At 39.8% G+C, this 21,901-nt stretch overlaps 1 protein-coding gene across 2 annotated transcripts in view; it reads right to left on the bottom strand.

The window, feature by feature from the left end:
* CA8 (carbonic anhydrase 8) overlaps positions 819–21,901 on the bottom strand; it is an 87,267-nt gene continuing 66,184 nt past the window's right edge. For both annotated transcript variants that reach the window (XM_013969213.2, XM_005689007.3), the window contains exons 8-9: positions 20,628–20,797; positions 819–2,633 (exon numbers count right to left, since the gene is read on the bottom strand). In XM_013969213.2, coding sequence (XP_013824667.1) covers positions 20,663–20,797 — 135 coding nt within the window. In that variant the 3' untranslated portion in view covers positions 819–2,633; positions 20,628–20,662. The remainder of the gene's footprint in view (positions 2,634–20,627; positions 20,798–21,901) is intronic.

Below are 21,901 nucleotides of genomic sequence, written 5' to 3'. Positions count from 1 at the left end.
AGGGAACATAGCAAGAGGAACAAATGTTTCTGTGAGCCTCTCTTTAGGGATTGTGCTACGTCATTGATGTAGAATGCCTCATCTTTTACATAATACTCTATACTATGATGCAAATAATATTCTGTATGAAATTGAATAGAGGTTGCTTTTTATCATATCAATATCTGCTCTATTAATATACTCTAACAGAAGTGCATGGATTCTAAGGAAAATGAGATTTCTGGGGTGCCTCTTCATGCACGTTCTATCTTGAGGCACAGTCTTGTAGAAGTCTGACTTGAAAATCATTAATCAGCACATACTAATTAATTGCTCTTAAACAGAAAAATAAAATGGAGAAAATTTCAGAGTAAGTAATAAACACAGTAGGTTAATGACTATTATTGATATGTCAGCTTCACTTTCAGGAAACTTTAAGGTATCCAAAAGCATGAGTCTACCCTCAATCACAATGATGGTATTTGACACACAGTTTTGCTTATTCAAGTGAAAATTCCAAAAGGAACTTGACAGCCTAACCTTTTGAGTAACGTACCATCTTAGATGACAGAGCATTACAGCTAGAATGGCCACATGAGAAGCTCCACAGACCTGCTTCCTAGTGATATAACCATACCTGACAGAATTTCTTTTAAAAATGAGGGGAGAACTTCCCTGGTGGTCCAGTGACTAAGATTTTGCCTTCCAATGCAGGAGGTGCAGGTTCAATCCCTGGTCAGGAAGCTAAGATCCCACATGCCTCATGCGCAAAAAATGAAAACATTAAAAAAAAAAAGAAAAAGAAACAATATTGTAACAAATCCAGTAGAAACTTCAAAAATGGTCCAGAAGAAAAACTTTAATTAAAAAAGAAGAGGAAGAAATGCAAAGTGTCCATAAATTTTCTTAAGGACATGTAACAAATGGAGAAAAATGTATTCAAGAAAACTCTCCTGAATCTCAGTAAAAATATTTGGAATCTGAGCCATAAACACACTCATTCCAGTTTAGTGGGATTAAATACCCATTTTAGGTGGGTATGACCAGGAAGATGAGGTTCCTTCTTCCCTCAAACCTCAATCAAGGGATTCTTAAAAGGTTTACAGAGGCTAAATTTCAAGAGCCCCTAAGCCCCCTTCCTCCACCCAACCCCCACTCACAGAGCAGAGGTTTTCCACCCAGAGGCAGACTGAGAATACCAGGACCTTGCTCACCTTAACCTCAGCTTATTCATAGGGTGGAAATTTCATGCTGGGCAAGACAAGCCACAAAACCAAAAAACCAGAGGCTTCGCCCCGACCCAGGACACTGCTTGCAAAGCAGGAGAGTCAATTCACAAGAAGCAAACCACTGTCCCCACCCACAGCCCCAGAGCTATGACTCCGACTGCCCAAGTGTCCACCACGAGCCATCTTGGCTTCCATTTTCAGGGATAGTTGGTGTGATTTTTTTTTTATTTGTATTTAATGCTTTTCATTATTACAACCTCCACCCAACACATCTAAAATTTCTCAGCACATACTACCTAATTGCATCTGTATTATTTCTAACTTTGATATTTCATATCATGAAATCCCTCAAAATTGGGTCTATGTTACTGAAGTCATTAGTTTTACAAGAATAATTATAACGACGACTAATAACATATACTAAGTACTAGCTTTGTGCCAGCCACTCTATTGCTTTACATAAATTATCTCGTTCTGCCACATCTAATTGCATCTAAGCATATGCTTAAATTAGCCAGTAGCACTTAATATTAATTAAAATAAAGATATTGATCATCTTCAAAAGAAATATCTCAATATACTGATGTGAAGCCTATAAAACAAAATATTTTAAAGACTTACACAATGTACACCACTTAATTATTATGCCATACTATTAAATTTATGTTTCTATTATGGAAAATAAAGCTATAAAACAAAAATAAAGTATCTGCTTTTTATCCTATTTATTTCTTACACCTTTCTCAAATTTCTAGAAACCACAACTTCTCATATGTCAAATAAATATGATTATATTCGTATATTCAATTAAATCATCTAACTAAGAAAATAATATATAAAGTAAGTATTATGTTCTTGGATTAACTCCCAAATTATGTTTTATAACAAATCACCCTGACATTAATCATGGTATGACGGTTGAAAAGTAACACAGGATAAGATTTTTACTAATCCTTCACATTCCATTTTGAAGCTGTATGCTGCTCTTGATCAGAACTCTCAATTTATTATCAAGAATTACACTATTCTCTGAATGAGTGAATTTTCTGTTGGAGACAGGAAATGAAGGACTGCAAATGCTGGAAATATATTTTTCCTGTCTCAGTGTTAATACATGATATATATGCATTCATATTAACAATAACTCTGAAAACTAGTTTCATTTCCTCTACACATAAGCAATAAACAGTAAGTGCAAAAATGTGAATACTAGCAGCAGTGATGTGGATACAGAATATGGGGCTCCATTTGAATGTATAGCCATTTCTAATATTTCATTAGAGCTCGTGTACAGGCAACTGTCGCAGATGTCCATCACAGTTGGATTAGATGAAGAAAACAATGCAGGCTTTGAGGATAAACCAAAGCTGCAGCTCGAAGTTTCCGTTTCTTATCCAAGGACACCACAGGACCACTGTCTTCCTCCTTCAAGGCAAAAAAGGAGTCAATTATGTTACTGGTATTCTTCCACAGCAAACTGAAAAGTCTTTTCTACAATCCAACAAGAGACAGTAACACTGAGAAATTTTGTAAGAAAACATGGAAATTTCAAAAATATCTTCATGCTCATGTTTGGCATCTCTGCAATTTTCCTACAAAGTCTACCATAACTTTATTTCTTTGACAGAATCTATTAATGCAAAATTTCATAGAAACATATATTTTCAAGCCAAATAAATGAATGCTTGAACTGTTTTCTAAACAAAGAATTTGTATGTCATGCAAAATAATAAAGCTTTTAGTAGCTGTCATTAATTTCCTGTGTAATAATTGCAGGTGGTAACTAAGCACAAAGACCACTTCTTCCTAGTCCCCAAATTCTATTAAATAAATGAAGAAATAATAAATACAGAATAATATAGGAAACAAGCAGACATTTTGAGATAACTAAGAGTCTTCTCATTTAGAAAACAATATCAGCTAAGATTTTCATTCAATACATCTACTCATGTTACAACAGATGGGCTGGGGAAACTCACAACTGGTTCATACAGTTGCTAAACATAAACTAGTCCAGTTTTTTGGGCAACAAATATCTATTAAAATTATGCATGTACTTTTCACCCAAAATTACACTTCTTGGAACTTATGATAGAGATACAATCACCTAATTATATAAAAATTTTATGTGTAAGAATATTCACTGCAGAAAAAAAACTAGAGAAAAACCAAGCAATTTCCTTCTTTAATAAACTATGATACAATAGAATACTTTTTAAGTTGTTCATACATGATACATGTATGGATTTCTTTGTACATATGTACACACACATGACCACACATGTATGTATATATTCACATCAGTTCAGTTCAGTTCAGTCACTCAGTCATGTCTGACTCTTTGTGACCCCATGAACCTCAGCAAGCCAGGCCTCCCTGTCCATCACCAACTCCCGAAGTTGACTCAAACCCATGTCCATTGAGTTGGTGATGCCATCCAACCACCTCATCCTCTGTTGTCCCCTTCTCCTCCTGCCCTTAATCCCTCCCAGCACCAGGGTCTTTTCAAATCAATCAGCTCTTCACATCAGGTGGCCCAAGTATTGGAGTTTCCAGCTTCAATATCAGTCCTACCAATGAACACCCAGGACTGATCTCCTTTCAGATGGACTGGTTGGATCTCCTTGCAGTCCAAGGGACTCTCAAGAGTCTTCTCCAACATCATAATTCAAAAGCATCAATTCTTCAGCACTCAGCTTTCTTTATATTCCAACTCTCACATCCATACATGACCACTGTAAAAACCATAGTCTTGACTAGATGGACCTTTGCTGACAAAGTAATATCTCTGCTTTTTAATATGCTGTCTAGGTTGGTCATAACTTTCCTTCCAAGGAGTAAGCGTCTTTTAATTTCATGGCTGCAATCACCATCTGCAGCAATCTTGGAGCCCAGAAAAATAAAGTCAGCCACTGTTTCCACTGTTTCCCCACCTATTTGCCATGAAGTGATGGGACCGGACGCCATGATCTTCGTTTTCTGAATGTTGAGCTTTAAGCCAGCTTTTTCACTCTCTTTCACTTTCATCAAGAGGCTTTTTAGCGCCTCTTCACTTTCTGCCATAAGGGTGGTGTCATCTGCATATCTGAGGTTATTGATATTTCTCCCGGCAATCTTGATTCCAGCTTGTGCTTCTTTCAGCCCAGCGTTTCTCATGATGTACTCTGCATATAAGTTAAATAAGCAGGGTGACAATATACAGCCTTGACGTACTCCTTTTCCTATTTGGAACCAGTCTGTTGTTCCATGTCCAGCTCTAACTGTTGCTTCCTGACCTGCATATAGGTTTCTCAAGAGGCAGGTCAGGTGGGCTGGTATTCCCTATATGGAACAATTTATTAGAAAACATTAATAATGCTAGGGTATATATTTCCAAACTAAATTTCAAATAAGATAGTGAGCCATGATCAAATATTTTAAGATTATGCCTCAAAGATATGATTTTGAAGGTAAAATAGGATGCCGTTTATATATGCATTTGACAACTATAACCCAACAAATTATAAATCAAAGTGACTGACATAAAACTAACTGATGATCCACATTGTCAAGTCTCAGAATTTTAGAGCTTTTTAAAGGAAGCCTAAAGGTCAGCCTGCATGAATTTTTTGAAAAAGGAAAATAAACTGGAGGCCCCCCTGCCACTTGCTCAAATATGTTCCACATAACTCTGGGAGTTAGGTGGAAAAAATGGATCTATAGTCAAAAAAACAGTGAAAACTCTGATCAAATTGAGTAAAACATGATTCTTTCATACTAAACCATTTGTCTCTAATACGCTAATGTGCATTGTTAATCTCCAAAAGGAAAATATTATATTCAGGATTTCCCAATGTATGGGAACAGTCACCTCTTAATCAAACAAACATCTCGAGGGAACACTGCTCTGCAGAACACAGTTGGGAAAGGGTGTTCTAGAGACAGAGATTCCAAGTTTATGAAAGTAATTCAATTTCATTTTAAGAATATATCCAATTATTTTAAAAATTAAGCTGTGTGCACTGTGCTTAATCACTCAGTCATGTCCAGCTCTTTGCAATTCCATGGACCATAGTCCACCAGGCTCCTCTGTCCATGGGGATTCTCCAGGCAAGAATAATGGGCTGGATTGCCGTTCCTTCCTCCAAGGGATCTTCCCAACTCAGAGGTCGAACCTGGGTTTACTGCATTGCAGGCAGATTCTTTACCACCTGAGCCATGAGGGAAGCAAAAAATTAAGCTACCATGGTCCAAAACATCAATTAGACAAAAGACAGATAGATAGATCCTATTTTCCTTCTCTCAGCCACCACCACTCTACACACACACACAGACACACACACATCACACACTGTAAACTCTTCCCTTCCATGTCCCAATACAGTATAGAGTAATTTTGGTAGGATCAATATTCAATTTCTTTTATTGTGATGATGTAAATATTATCCGGCTTCCCAGGTGGTGTTCTGGTAAATAACCTACCTGCGAATGCAGGAGACATAAAAGACGCAGGTTTGATCCCTGGGTTGGAGAAATTCCTCTGGAGGAGGGAATTCAAACCCACTCCAGTTTACAGAGGAGTCTGGTGGGCTACAGTCCATAGGGTTGCAAAGAGTCGGATACCACTGAAGTAACTTAGCAAAAATAGAAATATTATTCAGAGCTGAACTACCTATATTAATATATCATTCATTTTCCTTTCTTGCACAACTTTTTGTTTTCTCTGGAATGAACTGTTATCTCAAGCTTTCCCCACCTAGGTACTCAATCCCAAATTGCCTACAGTTGTCTGACTCTCCTCTCAAGAAGTTAAGACATATCACGCAGTCTATCAACTTTGTATTTCTGGAGGAAGCTGTTCTAGAACCTTCTCGCCTGCTAATATCCAGACTCACACCCTCCACGCTGGCCACCTCACTTCACCATCACTCTGGGGATCTCCTTTGCCTTTCCCCTTTGTCAGATCTCCTGTTTCCTGGATCCCACACCTGTTTCCTTGGATTACTTTGGTCAAGCACATCTGCCGTTTGAGTAGAGGTCTTCCTGCCAGGGTATTGACGGATGAGTGGGGGAGGAGGTGCACCGTAAAGATGTTATTTAATCGCCCTGTCTTCAGAAAGGTTTCCCAACCCTCAATCGAGCCTGTGTGCTCTAAGAGGAACTCTCCCTTCATCACAGCATAAGGACTTCCAGGGCTCCACCACAGATTAGGAGGGCTCTTAAAGATGTAACTGCTTCTCCAACAGCTATTAACAAGTCCACATGATTTGAGCCTCCTTCAACTTCTAGACACATCCATTGCCACCAATTCCTGGGACTTTGAGAGATACCGTCATTAAACAGCCTTGTTCCTCGTGTGTGATAAATCTATTCCTGCACAACCACCTGTTTCCAAAATACTGTTCCTGCCTTCTCTTCGTTTTCTCTAATCTTGTAAGTTTTCATACTTAAAAAAAAAAATCTCTTTCCTGTTATTTTAACACACTTCATGGTGGAAACAAAACTAAAAACCTTTCTGTTTAATGGATTAGCATGATTTGATACACAAGCTCCTTTTTACGCATTTGTATATTTTCTAAACTTTCTCTAATAAGTCTGTCATTTGGTAATCAGAACATAAATTTACTTGCAGGGAAGGAAAGGTGACACAGATATACAGAATGGACTTGTGGACACAGTGGGGAAGGAAGAGAGTGGGACAAATGGAGAAAATAGCATCGATATATATATGCTATTGTGTGTAAAGTGGATAGCTGGTGAGAAGTTGCTATAAAACACAGGGAGCTCAGCTCTGTGCTCTGTGATCACCTAGAGAGCTGGGATCAGGGGAGAAGAGGGAGGCTGAACTGGGAGGGGGATATATATATATATATAATTATGGCTGATTCACGTTGTTGTATGGCAGAAACCAACACAATATTGTAAAAACTTTTTTTTTAATTTACCTGCTATAATAATCTAAAGAAATGACATTTGGAATATACAAAGGTAATCAGGCTGACTTTCTCCCTTGTTAGGACTTCCTCCAAATACTCATTTATCTATATATAAATAATAAGAAAGTTTAACTATAAAAGGAAATTTTCTATTACCCAGTGATCATTGTTCATAATGAGACCTTGAAGTAAGGCCATAATCTTAACAAGTCTTCTAAATCATCAGCTATTTCAATATAATTATAACAGATGCTATCTTTCATGTGACTATTTCTGAACCTTAAATTATCTTCTATGAAGACACCCTAGGGAACGAGCGCAAATCAAATTACCACTGAAGAACTTCCTGAAAAGCTCTCAAAAATAAAAAAGCACATGTGCACACGTGTCCTTCTTAGAAGTTGCAGAGTTGCTTGGCTGACCTTTGTTTCAGGGAGTTTGGTTCAGCTAATTGATAACCCACTGCTGTGTCCCTCTTTAAGTAAGATAATTCAGTAAAAAAATCTCCAAAAGCAGAGTCTTCATACTACATTAAAAAATATTAAAGAATTTTTTAAAAAGAAAGAAAGAGACTCAGAGGTATTAGTAACTTTGTCAGGGTCACACAGATAACTGGTGGTGGAGTCAGAATGGAGCCCAAGTCATCCATCCGCCGCTGAGCCACAGGGGGCCTCCACATTCAACCCAGTGCTCGTCACTGACAGGAGGGTTTGAGAGACACTTGTTGCTTCATTCTATCATGTATTATTTGAATTTTCTGCTGCGCACATGTGTTCTATTTAGAGACACAGGCAAAAAGAACAGAAAGAAAATCAAAGAGTGACTCTTGCCACAGAAATTTCAATAGGTAAATGGAGATGAACACATTTCAAGACAGCGAGGAGTAAAAAAGGAGATGAGAAAGAGGTGAAAAGCATAAAGTGACCAATTTTTAAAAGGGCAAAAACACCTTGAACCCATGATGCAAGCATAAATTAGCCTAACCCTTAGGGGATATTGGGCCTTCCCAGGTGGCACTATTGGTAAAGAATCAGCTTGCCAATTCAGGAGACACAAGAGACATGGGTTCAGTCCTTGGGTTGGGAAGACTCCCTGGAGAAGAGAACGGCAATCCACTCTAATATTCTTGCCCGGGAAATCCCATGGACAGAGGAGCCTGGCTGCCTACAGTCCATGGGGTCACAAAGAGTCAGACACGACTGAGTGACTGAGCAGCAACTGGGGATATTAGCAATGTGATACCAAAAGTGAAAACTTGGATGTCCTTTTTTGCTAGAAATCTCAATCCTAGGAACTTATCTAAAGAGATAAGGAAGGACTTCCCTGGTGGTCCAGTGCTTAAGAGTCTACTTTCTAATGCATAGAGAGCACAGGTTCAATCCCTGGTTGACAAGGTAAGATCCCACCTGCTTTGTGGTGCAGCCAATAAATAAATAAATTTTTTTTTTTAAAAGAGAGATAAGGAGGCAAAGATATGCAAGGACTTCTTAATTATCTGCCCTTTGTTATTTGAAATGTGCAGTGAAAAGAGCTCAGGGTTTGCAATGAAACCTGCCTGGGTGTCAACCTTGGGTTTGCAGTGTACTGTCTGTGACCTGAGCAAGTTATTCAACCCCTCTCAGACTTAGGGTCTTTATTTCTAAAATGAAAATAAAAGAACATGCCTCAAGAGATCAATGTGAGGATTAAATGAGTTAAAATATAGCCCAGGGTCTGAAACACAAAACAGCGTTCGTTCTTTCCTGTCATCGCTCACTAGAATGTGTCACTCGGAATGAAGGTGTAGGGTTTCTCTGGTGGTTCATGGTAAAGAATCTGTCTGCCAGTGCAGGGGACATGGGTTCCATCCCCAGTCCAGGAAGATCCCACGTGCTGCAGAGCGACTCCACCTGTGTGCCACAACTGCTCAGCCTGTGCTCCAGCGACTGGGAGCCACAATTACTGACGCCCACACACCTATAGACCGTGCTCCGCAACATGAGAAGCTGGCACAAGGGGAAGCCTGTAAACTGCAACAAAGACCCAGCACAGTCAAAATAAAATAGTAAAGTAAACACATTTTCAAACTGTAACCAAAACTCAAGAACACATCAGGCCGCTTTGTATACTGCATACATGTTGTTATTGTTTAACTGCTAAGTCATATCCAACGCTTCTGCACCAAAGTATCATAAACCACTAAACTTAGCTTTTAAAGTTCTTCCCAAGCAAATCTACCTTATGCTATTTTGACACTTTCTCAATCTCAATTAGCACTAAACTCATTAACAGAACTGTTTTATACACAACAGCGAGTCACATTTTTCTTCCTTCTTCCCTAATCCCAAGTGTGTTGTAAGGGTGATTGAGTATCTAATTACTTCTTAATTGAATGTACATATTACACATTTTTCACTAGGTTCAAGTTTAATGCTTTCAGTCCAGAAATCAAAGTCAATGAAATTAAGTTGAATTGGGATTTGAGCAACTATTTTAAGGACCAGGTCTGTATTATGTCTAATTATAAGTAAATGTGGATTTTAGCATTATTTCCTATGGAAATATTTCAGGTCAAGAAATGTGCCATAAATGACTAATTTAGATGATTAATAACACTGTTATTCTTATTTACAATCTTTTATTCCTCATTACAGTGATTTTATTGCTGGGACCCACTAAACATAATCATCCTTGAAATAAAAGATACCATTAGAGAACCATTGGTTGTACCTCGACTAAAATTACATCACAACATTCATTCATGTTTGTGAAAAATTACACAAGCTTCTCTGTACCATAAAGGTTACTGGAAATCTCACATGCTGCTAACACAAGAAAAACATAAATCTTGGAATACATTCATCAAAAATATTCATTTATGGTAAACCATAAAAAATATTACTATCAAAATGGTGCTCCAATTCAGTTCATACTTTACCAGGAGACTATTTCTTGAGGTGTTTTTATTTTTCCTTTTGCATTACGCAAGAGTTAAAATAAAAAACCTCTGAAGTAGGTATCTCATACAATGAAGGTTTGTTTGCTTGTTCCTAGATATGGAAATCAACCATCTGTAATAATTTAGTTGAAGGCCTCTTCAGGCAGAAGACTAGATTAAATAACTTTCTGAGATCCAATTCAACTCCACGCTTCTAAGATGTCTTTGAAAATATTTCTACAGACAAGCCGTCAAAACTTGTGAGTTTCTAACCACTAAAAGTATAAGAATTTAGAAATTGCGCAGGCATTTAAAGAAGCAATGTGATAGAAAATTTGTTGTTTTTCAGTCGATAAGTCGTGTCTAACTGTTTGCGACCCCATGGACTGCAGCACGCCAGGTTTCCCTGTCTGTCACCATCTCCCAGAGTTTATTCAAACTCATGCCCATTGAGTCTGTGATGCCATCCAAGCATCTCATCCTCCGTCATTCCCTTCTCCTCCGGTTTTCAATCTTTCCCAGCATCAGAGTCTTTTCCAAAGAGTTGGCTCTTTGCATTAGGTGACCAAAGTATTGGAGCTTCAGCTTCAGCATCAGTTCTTCCCATAAATATTCAGGGTTGATTTCCTTTAGGATTGACTGGTTTGATCTCCTTGCAGTCCAAGGGACTTTCAAGAGTCTTCTCCAGAGCCACAGTTCAAAAGCATCAATTGTTCAGCACTCACCTTGCTTTATGGTCCAACTCTCACATCTGTAAATGACTACTGGAAAAATCACAGCTTTGACTATACAGACATGATAGAAAACAGACTCATCCAAAACCAACATGGTTTTACTGTTTTAACAATTAATTTATTCTGATAATGGTATTGCTATGCTTTATCACTCAGTCGTGTCCAACTCTTTGGACCTGATGGACTATAGCCCGTCAGGATTCTCTGTCCATGGGGATTCCTGGGCAAGAATACTAGAGTAAGTTGCCATGCCCTCCTCCAGATCTTCCCAACCCAGGGATCAAACCCAGGTCTCCCGCATTGCAGGCAGATTCTTAACCATCTGAGCCACCAGGGAAGCCCATTAATACTGAAGTAGGTAGCCTATCCCTTCTCCAGGGGATCTTACCGACCCAGGGATTGAACCAGGGTCCCCTGCAATGCAGACAGTTTCTTTATCAGCTGAGCTACCAGGGAAGCCTGAAAATGATATTACATAGTGTCAAATCTCTTGATAGGAGAAACCTCCATGTTCAGTTCAGTTCAGTTGCTCAGCTGTGTCCAACTCTTTGTGACCCCATGAATCGCAGCACACCAGGCCTCCCTGTCCATCACCAACTCCCGGAGTTCACTCAGACTCACATCCATCGAGTCCATGATGCCATCCAGCCATCTCATCCTCTGTTGTCCCCTTCTCCTCCTGCCCCCAGTCCCTCCCAGCATCAGAGTCTTTTCCAAGGAGTCAACTCTTCGCATGAGGTGGCCAAAGTACTGGAGCTTCAGCTTCAGCAACATTCCCTGCAAAGAAATCCCAGGGCTGATCTCCTTCAGAATGGACTGGTTGGATCTCCTTGCAGTCCAAGGGATTCTCAAGAGTCTTCTCCAACACCACACTTCAAAAGCATCAATTCTTCGGCACTCAGCTTTCTTCACAGTCCAACTCTCACATCCATACATGACCACTGGAAAAACCATAGCCTTGACTAGACGGACCTTTGTTGGCAAAGTAATGTCTCTGCTTTTAAATATGCTATCTAGGTTATTATCCAACAAATATTTCAGATTCTGTATAAGATATTGGACATTGTCTAGACTATTTTAGCATTGTATGCTACCAAAACCAGTTTTAACTGGCCTGTTTAATTAAAACTGAAGGATCAGAATGATCAGAATGGCCATCATAAAAGGACTACAAGCAGGAAATAAGGAAGGAGTGTGAAGAAAAAGGTACCCTCCTGCACTGCTGGTGGGAATGTAGATTTACAGCCACTACGGAGAATATACGAAGGTTCCATAAAAGACTAAAAACAGAGTTACCATCAGTTCAGTTTAGTTCGGCTCGGTCACTCAGTCATGTCTGATTCTTTGTGACCCCATGAACTGCAGCATGCCAGGCCTCCCTGTCCATCACCAACTCCCGGAGTCTGCCCAAACCCATGTCCATCAAGTCAGAGATGCCATCCAGCCATCTCATCCTCTGTCGTTCCCTTCTCCTCCTGCCTTCGATCTTTCCCAGCATCACAGTCTTTTCAAATGAGTCAGCTCTTCACATCAGGTGGCCAAAGTATTGGAGTTTCAGCTTCAAAATCAGTCTTTCCAATGAACACACAGGACTGATCTCCTTTAGGATGGACTGGTTGGATCTCCTTGCAGTCCAAGGGACTCTCAAGAGTCTTCTCCAACACCACAGTTCAAAAGCATCAATTCTTCAGTGCTCAGCTTTCTTTATAGTTCAACTCTCATATCCATACATGACCAATGGAAAAACCATAGCCTTGACTAGACGGACCTTTGTTGGCAAAAAATGTCTCTGCTTTTGAATATGCTATCTAGGTTGGTCATAACTTTTCTTCCAAGGAGTAAGCGTCTTTTAGTTTCATGGCTGCAATCACCATCTGCAGTGATTTTGGAGCCCCCCAAAATAAAGTTTGACACTGTTTACACTGTTTCCCCATCTATTTCCCATGAAGTGATGGGACCAGATGCCATGATCTTCATTTTCTGAATGTTGAGCTTTAAGCCAACTTTTTCACTCTCCTCTTTCACTTTCATCAAGAGGCTCTTTAGTTCCTCTTCACTTTCTGCCATAAGGGTGGTGTCATCAGCATATCTGAGGTTATTGATATTTATCCCAGCAATCTTGATTCCAGCTTGTGCTTCCTCCAGCCCAGCGTTTCTCATGATGTACTCTGCATATAAGTTAAATAAGCAGAGTGACAACATACAGCCTTGACGTACTCCTTTTCCTATTTGGAACCAGTCTGTTGGTCCATGTCCAGTTCTAACTGTTGCTTCCTGATCTGCATACAGGTTTCTCCAGAGGCAAGTCAGGTGATCTGGTATTCCCATCTCTTGAAGAATTTTCCAGTTTCTTGTGATCCACACAGTCAAAGGCTTTGGCATAGTCAATAAAGCAGAAATAGATGTTTTTCTGGAACTCTCTTGCTTTTTCCATGATCCAGCGGATGTTGGCAATTTGATCTCTGGTTCCTCTGCCTTTTCTAAATCCAGCTTGAACATCTGGAAGTTCACGGTTCATGTATTGCTGAAGCCTGGCTTGGAGAATTTTAAGCATTACTTTACTAGCCTGTGAGATGAGTGCAATTGTGCGGTAGTTTGAGCATTCTTTGGCATTGCCTTTTCTTTGGGACTGGAATGAAAACTGACCTTTTCCAGTCCTGTGGCCACTGCTGAGTTTTCCATATGAGTTACCATATGACCCAGCAATCCCACTCTTGGGCATACACTGAGAGATAGTTCAAAAAGATACATACATATATAATTTAAAAAGATGCATGCACCCCAGTTTTCACTGCCACACTATTTATAATAGCCAGGATGTGGAAGCATTCTAAATGTCCATCAACAGAGGAATGGAAAAGGAAGATGTATTACATATACACAATGGAATATTACTCGGCCATAAAAAGAATGAAATAATGTCATTTGCAGCACTATGGATGGACCATGAGAAAACTGGAAGGCTAGTCTGCAAAGGATGATTGTGGCACTTCCCTGGTGGCCCAGTGACTAGACTCCATCCTCCCAATGCAGGGGGCCTGGGCTGCATCCCCGGGCGGGAGACTAGATCCCACCTGCTGCAACTAAAAAGAGATCCCATGTGTTGCAACTAATCCCTGGCGCAGTCAAATAAATAAATAAAAAATCAATATTTTTTGAAAAAACACACAAAAGTAACCAAGTGGATCTGAACAGAAACAAAAGAATTTTTTTCAAAAAAAACTAAGATCATAAATTCAATCTTTTATATACTGAGTCTGAAACTCAGTATATAGGTCTTTGGCACATGCAGAAGAAAAGTCATGCAAACAGTTGGGCATCCAATTCCAGAGCTTAACAGGGAGGCCTGGTGCAGGCATATGAATGAGGGTTAACTGCACTTGGTGGTAACAGAGGCTGTGGGTGTAGGTGATTCACCTACAAAGAGAGGAGGCCCGCTAGGCTGAACTATGAGGACTCCAACAGCAAGCGTCCTCTGGCAAGACCCCTTTATGTGCTGGGTTTTCACAGTTCCCTGGGTCTATGACAAACATGCTTTCCTAAGTTTTGACGACAGAGGGGACGACAGAAGACAAGATGGTTGGATGGCATCACCAATTCAATGGACATGAATTTGAACAAGTTCCAGGAGATGGTGAAGGACAGGGAAGCCTGGTGTGCTGCAGTCCACGGGGTTGCAAAGAGTCAGACATGACTGAGCAAGTGAAGTTCTATGAACTTCATCATGGAAAGGAAGAGCTGGAAAGAACTGACAGTGAATGAGGTGGAAAATGAAATGAATGCTTCTTTGTGAACAATCTTTTCTTAATAAGCCCCAAACTGGAAAAATTAAAATTGATTTGAGGAAATACTAATAATGAGCATCCATGAGGAAAGAGACACAATACAACATGTTTAGGTGAGATGACCCTGGTCTCGGTGTCTTTCTTATAGAAAATATATGAAGTTTAAAATGATGAAATCTACTATACTTAAGGTGTCCTAACATATTGATGTTCAACATAAAAGCTGACCCATGACTGCAAAATGTTTTCTTTTCTTCCTCCCAAATACAATTTTGTTTAAATTCAAGTGAAGGGGGAGGGATAAATCATTCAGCAATCTTACCCTCAATAAATTATTAACATTTCAACACACACAAAAAAAGAGACAGATATGGAAGGAAGGCTTATTTTCCTTCTTCAGTCATCTTGAAGAAATGTCTATACAATTTTGATATTTTTCATTCTTGGGTTAATAACAACTTTTATATCATACAATAAACACATAATAGATGGGTTGAGCACCCTTGGTATTTTGGCCTTTTCTTGAAATCATTTTGAAGTCCTTTAGGAAATTCATTCATTTTTGGACAATTCTATATGATATAGTAAATAGAAAACAGCTATATCCATTGAGCTCTCATTTCTCACCCTAATGCTGTATATCATATTAAATTATTAGAGTGAGTCAAGTCCAAGTTCTATTGACTAAAAATATGGCTCTGAGCTTTCCATTTATCCTGGAAGGATAATAGCTTTTGCCTACTTGGTCATTCAGAGTTGACATTATCCCTTCCCCACAAAGCCCCTCCTTTTCCATAATGGCTTGTCCTTTTCTAACCTCCAACTTTGTCAGGTTATAAAAGAAAACTGATAAGATATTGATGCTAGCTATAGCATTTACTAACCTTAAGAAGACAACATTATTAACTGCAAAAGTATACACGGGGAAGAATTCAGTACAGTCTGAATGTGACTTCAAAGACCCAGAAAGGGTCTCTTCCCAAATATGAGGGTAAGTTTGACACAAGAATCATTCAGAGATACTTACTTATCTTTTATCATCTTCCTTTTTTGTTTTTTTTTTTTTCTAATCTATTTGGAGCACACTTATAGTTTCCCCTTAATTAGAGTTCTGCGGCATTGGTTTTTACAGAAAATAGTTATAACTGACTATAGTTACTGTAAACATGTGTGCTGCTTAACAATTAAGCTGAGTCACAGGGGAAACAGGCACATTTTTAAACAGAATAGCTTTCTAATAATTGGCTAATATTTAATGAAAAAAAAAACAGGCAAGTAATTATTTCATTTGAAGGTTAGTATCAATATTATGATAGAGCCTGAAGTCATATTCAGACTGTACTGAACTCTTCCCCATGTGTACTTTTGCAACTTTTCACATCATCTTCTTAGATGTAATAAATGTCACAGGTAGCATCAAATACAATAATACTAACCTTCCAATGAAATAATTACTTGCCTGTTTGTTTCATTAAATATGAGTCAATTTTTAGAAAGCTATTATGACTGTTCATATATTAGCCTGAATCCCCTGTGACTCAAATATTGTTAAAGTACACACATGTTTGCAGTAACTATAGCTAATCATAATTGTTTTCTATAAAAACCAATGTCAAAAAATTCTAGATAATCTCCTTCCCCTCCCTTAAAAGGGGAAATGATCAGTGTGCTCCCAATAGGTTAGGAAACAAAAAAAAAAAAAAAAAAAAGGAAGAAAAAGAAAGTAAGTATTTCTGAAAGATCCCTGTGTCAAATTTACCCTCATATTTGGGTAGAGACCCTTTCTGGGTCTTTGAAGTCACATTATTATGCCAAGGACAGCAAAGAAACTGGCCAGAAAGCTTGGTCTTATTTCTGGTTTGTTGCTACTAAGGTTTGGTTCTCCTACATCCATAAAGTTCGATGGGTAAATTGGCTCCCAGAAATCTGAACTAGCCTTGTATCTGGATGAGTTATATGTGAACTCTTTAAATAAGTACAAAACCATAGTTCATACTTCTTAAATGGTAATATAAAAAGTCCCAGGTGATTCATGGGAATAATAAGTCTTGGTTATCAAAACCCTCCAGATGTCTAGACATGTCATGTAAAAATGAATGTCATTTTAAATCCCCAAACTAAAGTTATTTTAGTAAAGCACAGCTAAAATAAATCTGAATTATTTTGAACATTTTTTTAGAAAGCCATCAGAAAAAAAGTTTTTTCCCTCCTCAGTTCTAAGAGCTTAAATGAAACATTCATGCATTAAATTCAAAGTCTGACTGTCAAATCATTTCACTTTAATAAAAATTTGAATTACCTGCCTTAGGGCATTATTAAATATCAAATAAAAAGCACACATCCTTAAGTCTGATTTCCCAATATAATTTTTATGTAGAAGTATGACTAGATTTGTATTACACATTTCAAGATAAAAGGATCAAAAATGTATTCATGAAAGGATACAGTCAGAAGTGAACACCTCTTTGAGAGAATTTCTACACCATTCCTAGGAATCTGGGGAAAAATGACCCCCTCTCAAGAATCTCAGCCACCAAGACAAGGATAGCAATCCATCCTCTCTCTTAAAATATCTATACTGTAATTAACTGAAAACTTTGAGAATTACACATTATCTTCCTATCATACAATGAATATGAAACATATGTATCTGAAATATATGCAATCTCCTCATAAACATTTAAGGGTATGTGTGTGTATGTGTGTGTAAGACAGAGATAACATAGGGATAATTATTTAGATATTTAGAGAGGCAATTTGAATGGAGGGCAAGATATGGATCAAAAACTCAAGCCAAGTGTCATTTATAGTTACTGATATTCACAGAAGAGTATACCAAACCTACACTGGATAAATGTCACCAGCCTCACTGTGCCTCTCTGCCTGCCCTCCGATGAGTCCTGCCTGCACCCCTCTACCCACCCTCTGCTCCCAACTTCTTCCAGCTTCCCTCCCTGACTCCCAGCTCTTCCCCAATCCCCCTTAAACGGTAAAGCAAGTCACAAAACGCTGTCTATAAAGCAAGCCACAAAACGCTGTCTATAAACCACCACCTCCTTCCTTCCTCTGACTGCATGGAAAAGTGTCCAGTCCCATAACAAAAGTCAGCCTACGCTTGTGCTTAGAATTCCATCCCTTGGCAACTTTTCACAGACTTCACTGCTAGGATTAGCCCCTCAAGAAACAGCATCTTCATCCTTGTCCACCTATTGGCTCATTCCCCACCCCTCATATAGAAAGTTCCAGAATTTCTATTGTTTAAAAAAAAAAAAAGGCTTCATTTGGAACGAAATTGGGTCATCTGTAGAGATATGGACAGACCAAGAGATGGTCATACAGAGTGAAGTCAGAAGGAGAAAAATATATTAATGCATATATGTGGAATCTAGAAAAATGGTACAGCTTAATCTATTTCCAGGTCAGGAACAGAGACGCAGACTTAGAGGACGAAGGTGTGGACACAGCAAGGGGAAAGGAGGGAGCGGGATGAAGTGAGAGAGCAGCGCTGCCACATACACGCCGCTGCCGCTGCCACCGCTGCTGCTGAGTCACTCAGTCGTGTCCGACTCGGTGTGGCCCCATGCGCTGGAGCCCACGAGGCTTCTCTGTCCATGGCGTTCTCCAGGAAAGAATACTGGAGTGGGTACACTCCACTCCATACTGAATACTGTATGTATGAGAACACTGGAGGTGTGCCCTGCTCCAGAGGATCTTCCCGACCCAGGGACTGAACGCGGGTCTCTTGCTACAGGTAGGTTCTTTCATGCTGAGCAGTCAGGGAGGCCCCATATATACACTACCACGAGCAAAACAGATAGCTGGGGGAACCTGCCATCATCACAAGGTGCCTCCACCTCCTCCCTTCAAACGCCACTTCTGCCCACTGCAACCTACATCCCTCACACTCCTGCTATCCCGAGGGCCCGAGTGTGGAGATGCTCCTGACCTCCGACCCTTAGTGCTTATGACAGAGGGCTCTGTCAGTCAGGCTGCCCGAGTCCAACTTCCACTTCCACTGCTCAGCAACTCTGGGTGAATGACCTAACTTCCCGGTGCTTTGGTTAACTTGTCATCAAGCAACCCATAGGTTTTATGAACACATGAGGTCATCCTCATGTATTATTGGAACATAATATGTACGCACACGTGCAGACACACATAATCTATGCCCACAACTCCCACATTCGGTTCAGACCTCTTTTCTGATCTCCACTCTTGAAATTCCAGCTTCCTTCATGAGGGGTCCACCCACTGTTGTGATTGACAAGCCACTCTCAGTTCTATCTCTGCATCTCAGACAAAATCCCCTCCAGCTTCCCTGTTGTCACTCTGCCTACATAGTTCCTAAAGCCCCAAACCCCAGCTGTTATCACTGATAATTCCATCTCCTCTTCCTCACATCCAACTTACCCCTAGATTTCACTTTCAAGGACTCTTTCACAAACGTAAACCTCTCTCCATCCGCACTGTTCTTAGTCTGGTACCCAAGCCTCCAGGCCTTGCACCTTGGTTACCCAATGGACTTCTAAAATACCTTTCTACTCCCCCAGCCTGGCCCACAGTCCATTCATTCTGCAGCCACTGTGATCTCCTGAGAATATACAGGGGTCAGGCCACTCCCCTGAGAACCCTTAGATGTCAACACATTGACAATGAGATAAAGATGTCTAACGCAGCTGACAGGGCCCCGCCTGGCCCTCCCTTTCATTTCCACACCCCAGACTCAGGGGGCTTCTTTCAGGCATCTCAGCGCATCAAAGTCTTACCATCTCCACAGGGAGGGGACCCTCGAGGGTCTTTGCAAAGATATTCCCTCTAGCCAAAATCTTCTCCACTCCACATTTTTGTTCTTCTCATTCATGGAATTTATTACAATTTGTAACTGTACTTTTGAAATGTTTTTACATTGTCCTGCTCACCATCTCAGGCTTAAGCTTTGTTTTTTAAAATAACTTTTGATGTGGACAATTTTTGAAGTCTTTATTGAATTTGTTACAATGTTGCCTCTGTTTTACACTTTGTTATTTTGGCCATGAGGAATATGGGATTTTAGCTCCCTGACCAGGATCCAATCCACACACTCTTCCAGGAAGGTAAGTCTTAACCACTGGACCATCAAGGAAGTCCCAGACTGTGAGCTCTTGGAGGCTAGAGATTTCAGTTCCTCTGTGACTCCCCCATCCACTGGACCACTGACATACAGTGAGAAGACATACTCCCAAAGGACCACTAAACAGTCAGAGCTCTGTCCTGATTCCTAGGAAACTGTTTCAACAGGCACCTTCTTCTCACAGGAAGCAGCGGTTTCATAACAACACACTGACCTAGGTATGTGACCCTGGTCAATCTACAAAGTGAAGAAGTAACCCAGTATGCAGGGATTTATATATATTTTATATTTTCCTTGTTTGTGATGTTTATTTTGTTAGCTCCTTAAGGGTAAGTAACACATACATTGAATCCAATACATTAAAATGTATAGAGTATTAGATATTCCATCAGTAAAGAAACATGCTGCTTTTATATAATCACCAAGTGCTTCTTGATCTATTGAATAAAATCACTTCCATAGGGTAAGTATTATCACTCTGGCCTGATCTACCCTCACTACCTACCCCAATAAGCAAGATGAGCAAATCTGCACTGGACAAGTGGCCAGCTTTGAGGCTTCCCAACTCCCCGTCCGTTTCTTCATGCTCCCCATTCATCAGGAGATAACAGCTGCAGTTTCAAGCTATGACAACACAGCAAAGTACCAAAGAAGAAGGACTTGCATGTCACCGTTACCCTGCCTCAAGCGCCTTCCCTTATGAAAGCTGATATTAAAGCAAAACCTATCAATAGAATGAAAGGCTGCACTGCTGGAAAAACATAAGGAATGTAGATTTTTACCTAATAGGGCATGAAATTTTTACAAACCACCTGACCTGTAATGAATGGGGCTTGAGAATGTGTCCTAAATGTCAATGAAGTGCATTCACACTGTTAAATTAACAGGTTCATCATGAGAGCTGCTTTCACATGCAGGCCCAACTGTGTGCCTGTTTCCTCACTTAATCCACACGTACCCAGATGCAGACACGTCAGCTCCTGTTTTCTCTGGCTACTGAAACGCAGCTCTAATGACTCTGTCACTGAGCGGCTGAGTGGGCCTAAAATTGTCTCCCAAAATCCCATCACAGCCCTCCACGAGCTCTGCCCCCTTCACATGTGTCCTCAGCCTTCGAAATTCTTCAATCTGAAAACAAAAGCAGAACAAAACAGATTAATTGTCGACCGGCCATGAGCAATATGGGAATCTCATCGATGACTTAAAATATGCATAAATTACAAGCATTTAAAAAGAGAAAATTAAACTTCAAAAAAGAGAAAAACTGAGTTCATTCTTCCACAGCTAAGACATTAGACGAAACCTCTACAAGAGGAAAGAAGACAACAGAAGCAGAGGTAGGAAGGCCTCCAGATAAACCCAAACAACCGTCAAAACCTGCTGGATCTGTTCATGCAGAAATGATATACACCTCTCTCAAATAGCTCTTATGGGGACATTTCTAGCAGTCCAGTGGTTAAAATTCAATACTTCCAATGCAGGGGTCACTGGTTCTATCTATGGTTGGTAGGGGAACTAAGATCCCCACATGCTGCTTGTTGCAGCCAAAATTTAAAAAGATAAAAATAAGAAGGAGATAATCTGTAAAACCTAAAAAAAAAAAAAAAACCTTCTATGTCTGCCGTGACATAATAAGAAAAAGTGAACAAATGAAGAAATGTTCTGAAATGCTTCCCAAGTATATCTCTATAATGAATCACGGTGTTACTGTATGCTAACACTGATTATATGTTAAATATATTAGATGGAGGCTTTTTCATCAAAAAACTCCCTTTGCTGCTTGTTGAGCCCTCCAACGAGCAAAGAATGCCTCTGATTTTTCAAAAGTTTAAGCCCATCTTCTTCCTGTGGCAACAGTGATTTTCAAGTTTATCTCCCTTCTCAGGCAGCCTCCCCAGATCCCGTGCTCTCCAGTTACACACTATTGGTTGCCACAGTCCCAAGAGACCATTCCCATCAGCTCACTGCAGTCTCCCTAATCGGCCAAGTTGTACCTCCTGAGAACTCATAGTCTGCCAGACACCACCCGTTGGAAGTGTTTGAGCAACAAGCAAACACGTGATGAGCTTTTGCCAAGCTCACTGCCATCTAGCAGTTGATTTACCTTTGTCAAATTATCTGTTATTTCCTTTAAATGCCACATAAAATCACATGAGACATTCTTCATTCTTTACACAAAAGGAGAAACTGAGGCCAGACAGGTTAAGGAAGATTCCAGATAATCTGGGTCTG

This window comes from Capra hircus, chromosome 14 (genome assembly GCF_001704415.2).
Source record: "Capra hircus breed San Clemente chromosome 14, ASM170441v1, whole genome shotgun sequence".
In the NCBI taxonomy this organism is placed as follows: domain Eukaryota; kingdom Metazoa; phylum Chordata; class Mammalia; order Artiodactyla; family Bovidae; genus Capra; species Capra hircus.
The sequence above is the reverse complement of the archived record's forward strand: the minus strand, read 5'-3'. Positions and strand labels throughout refer to the sequence as shown.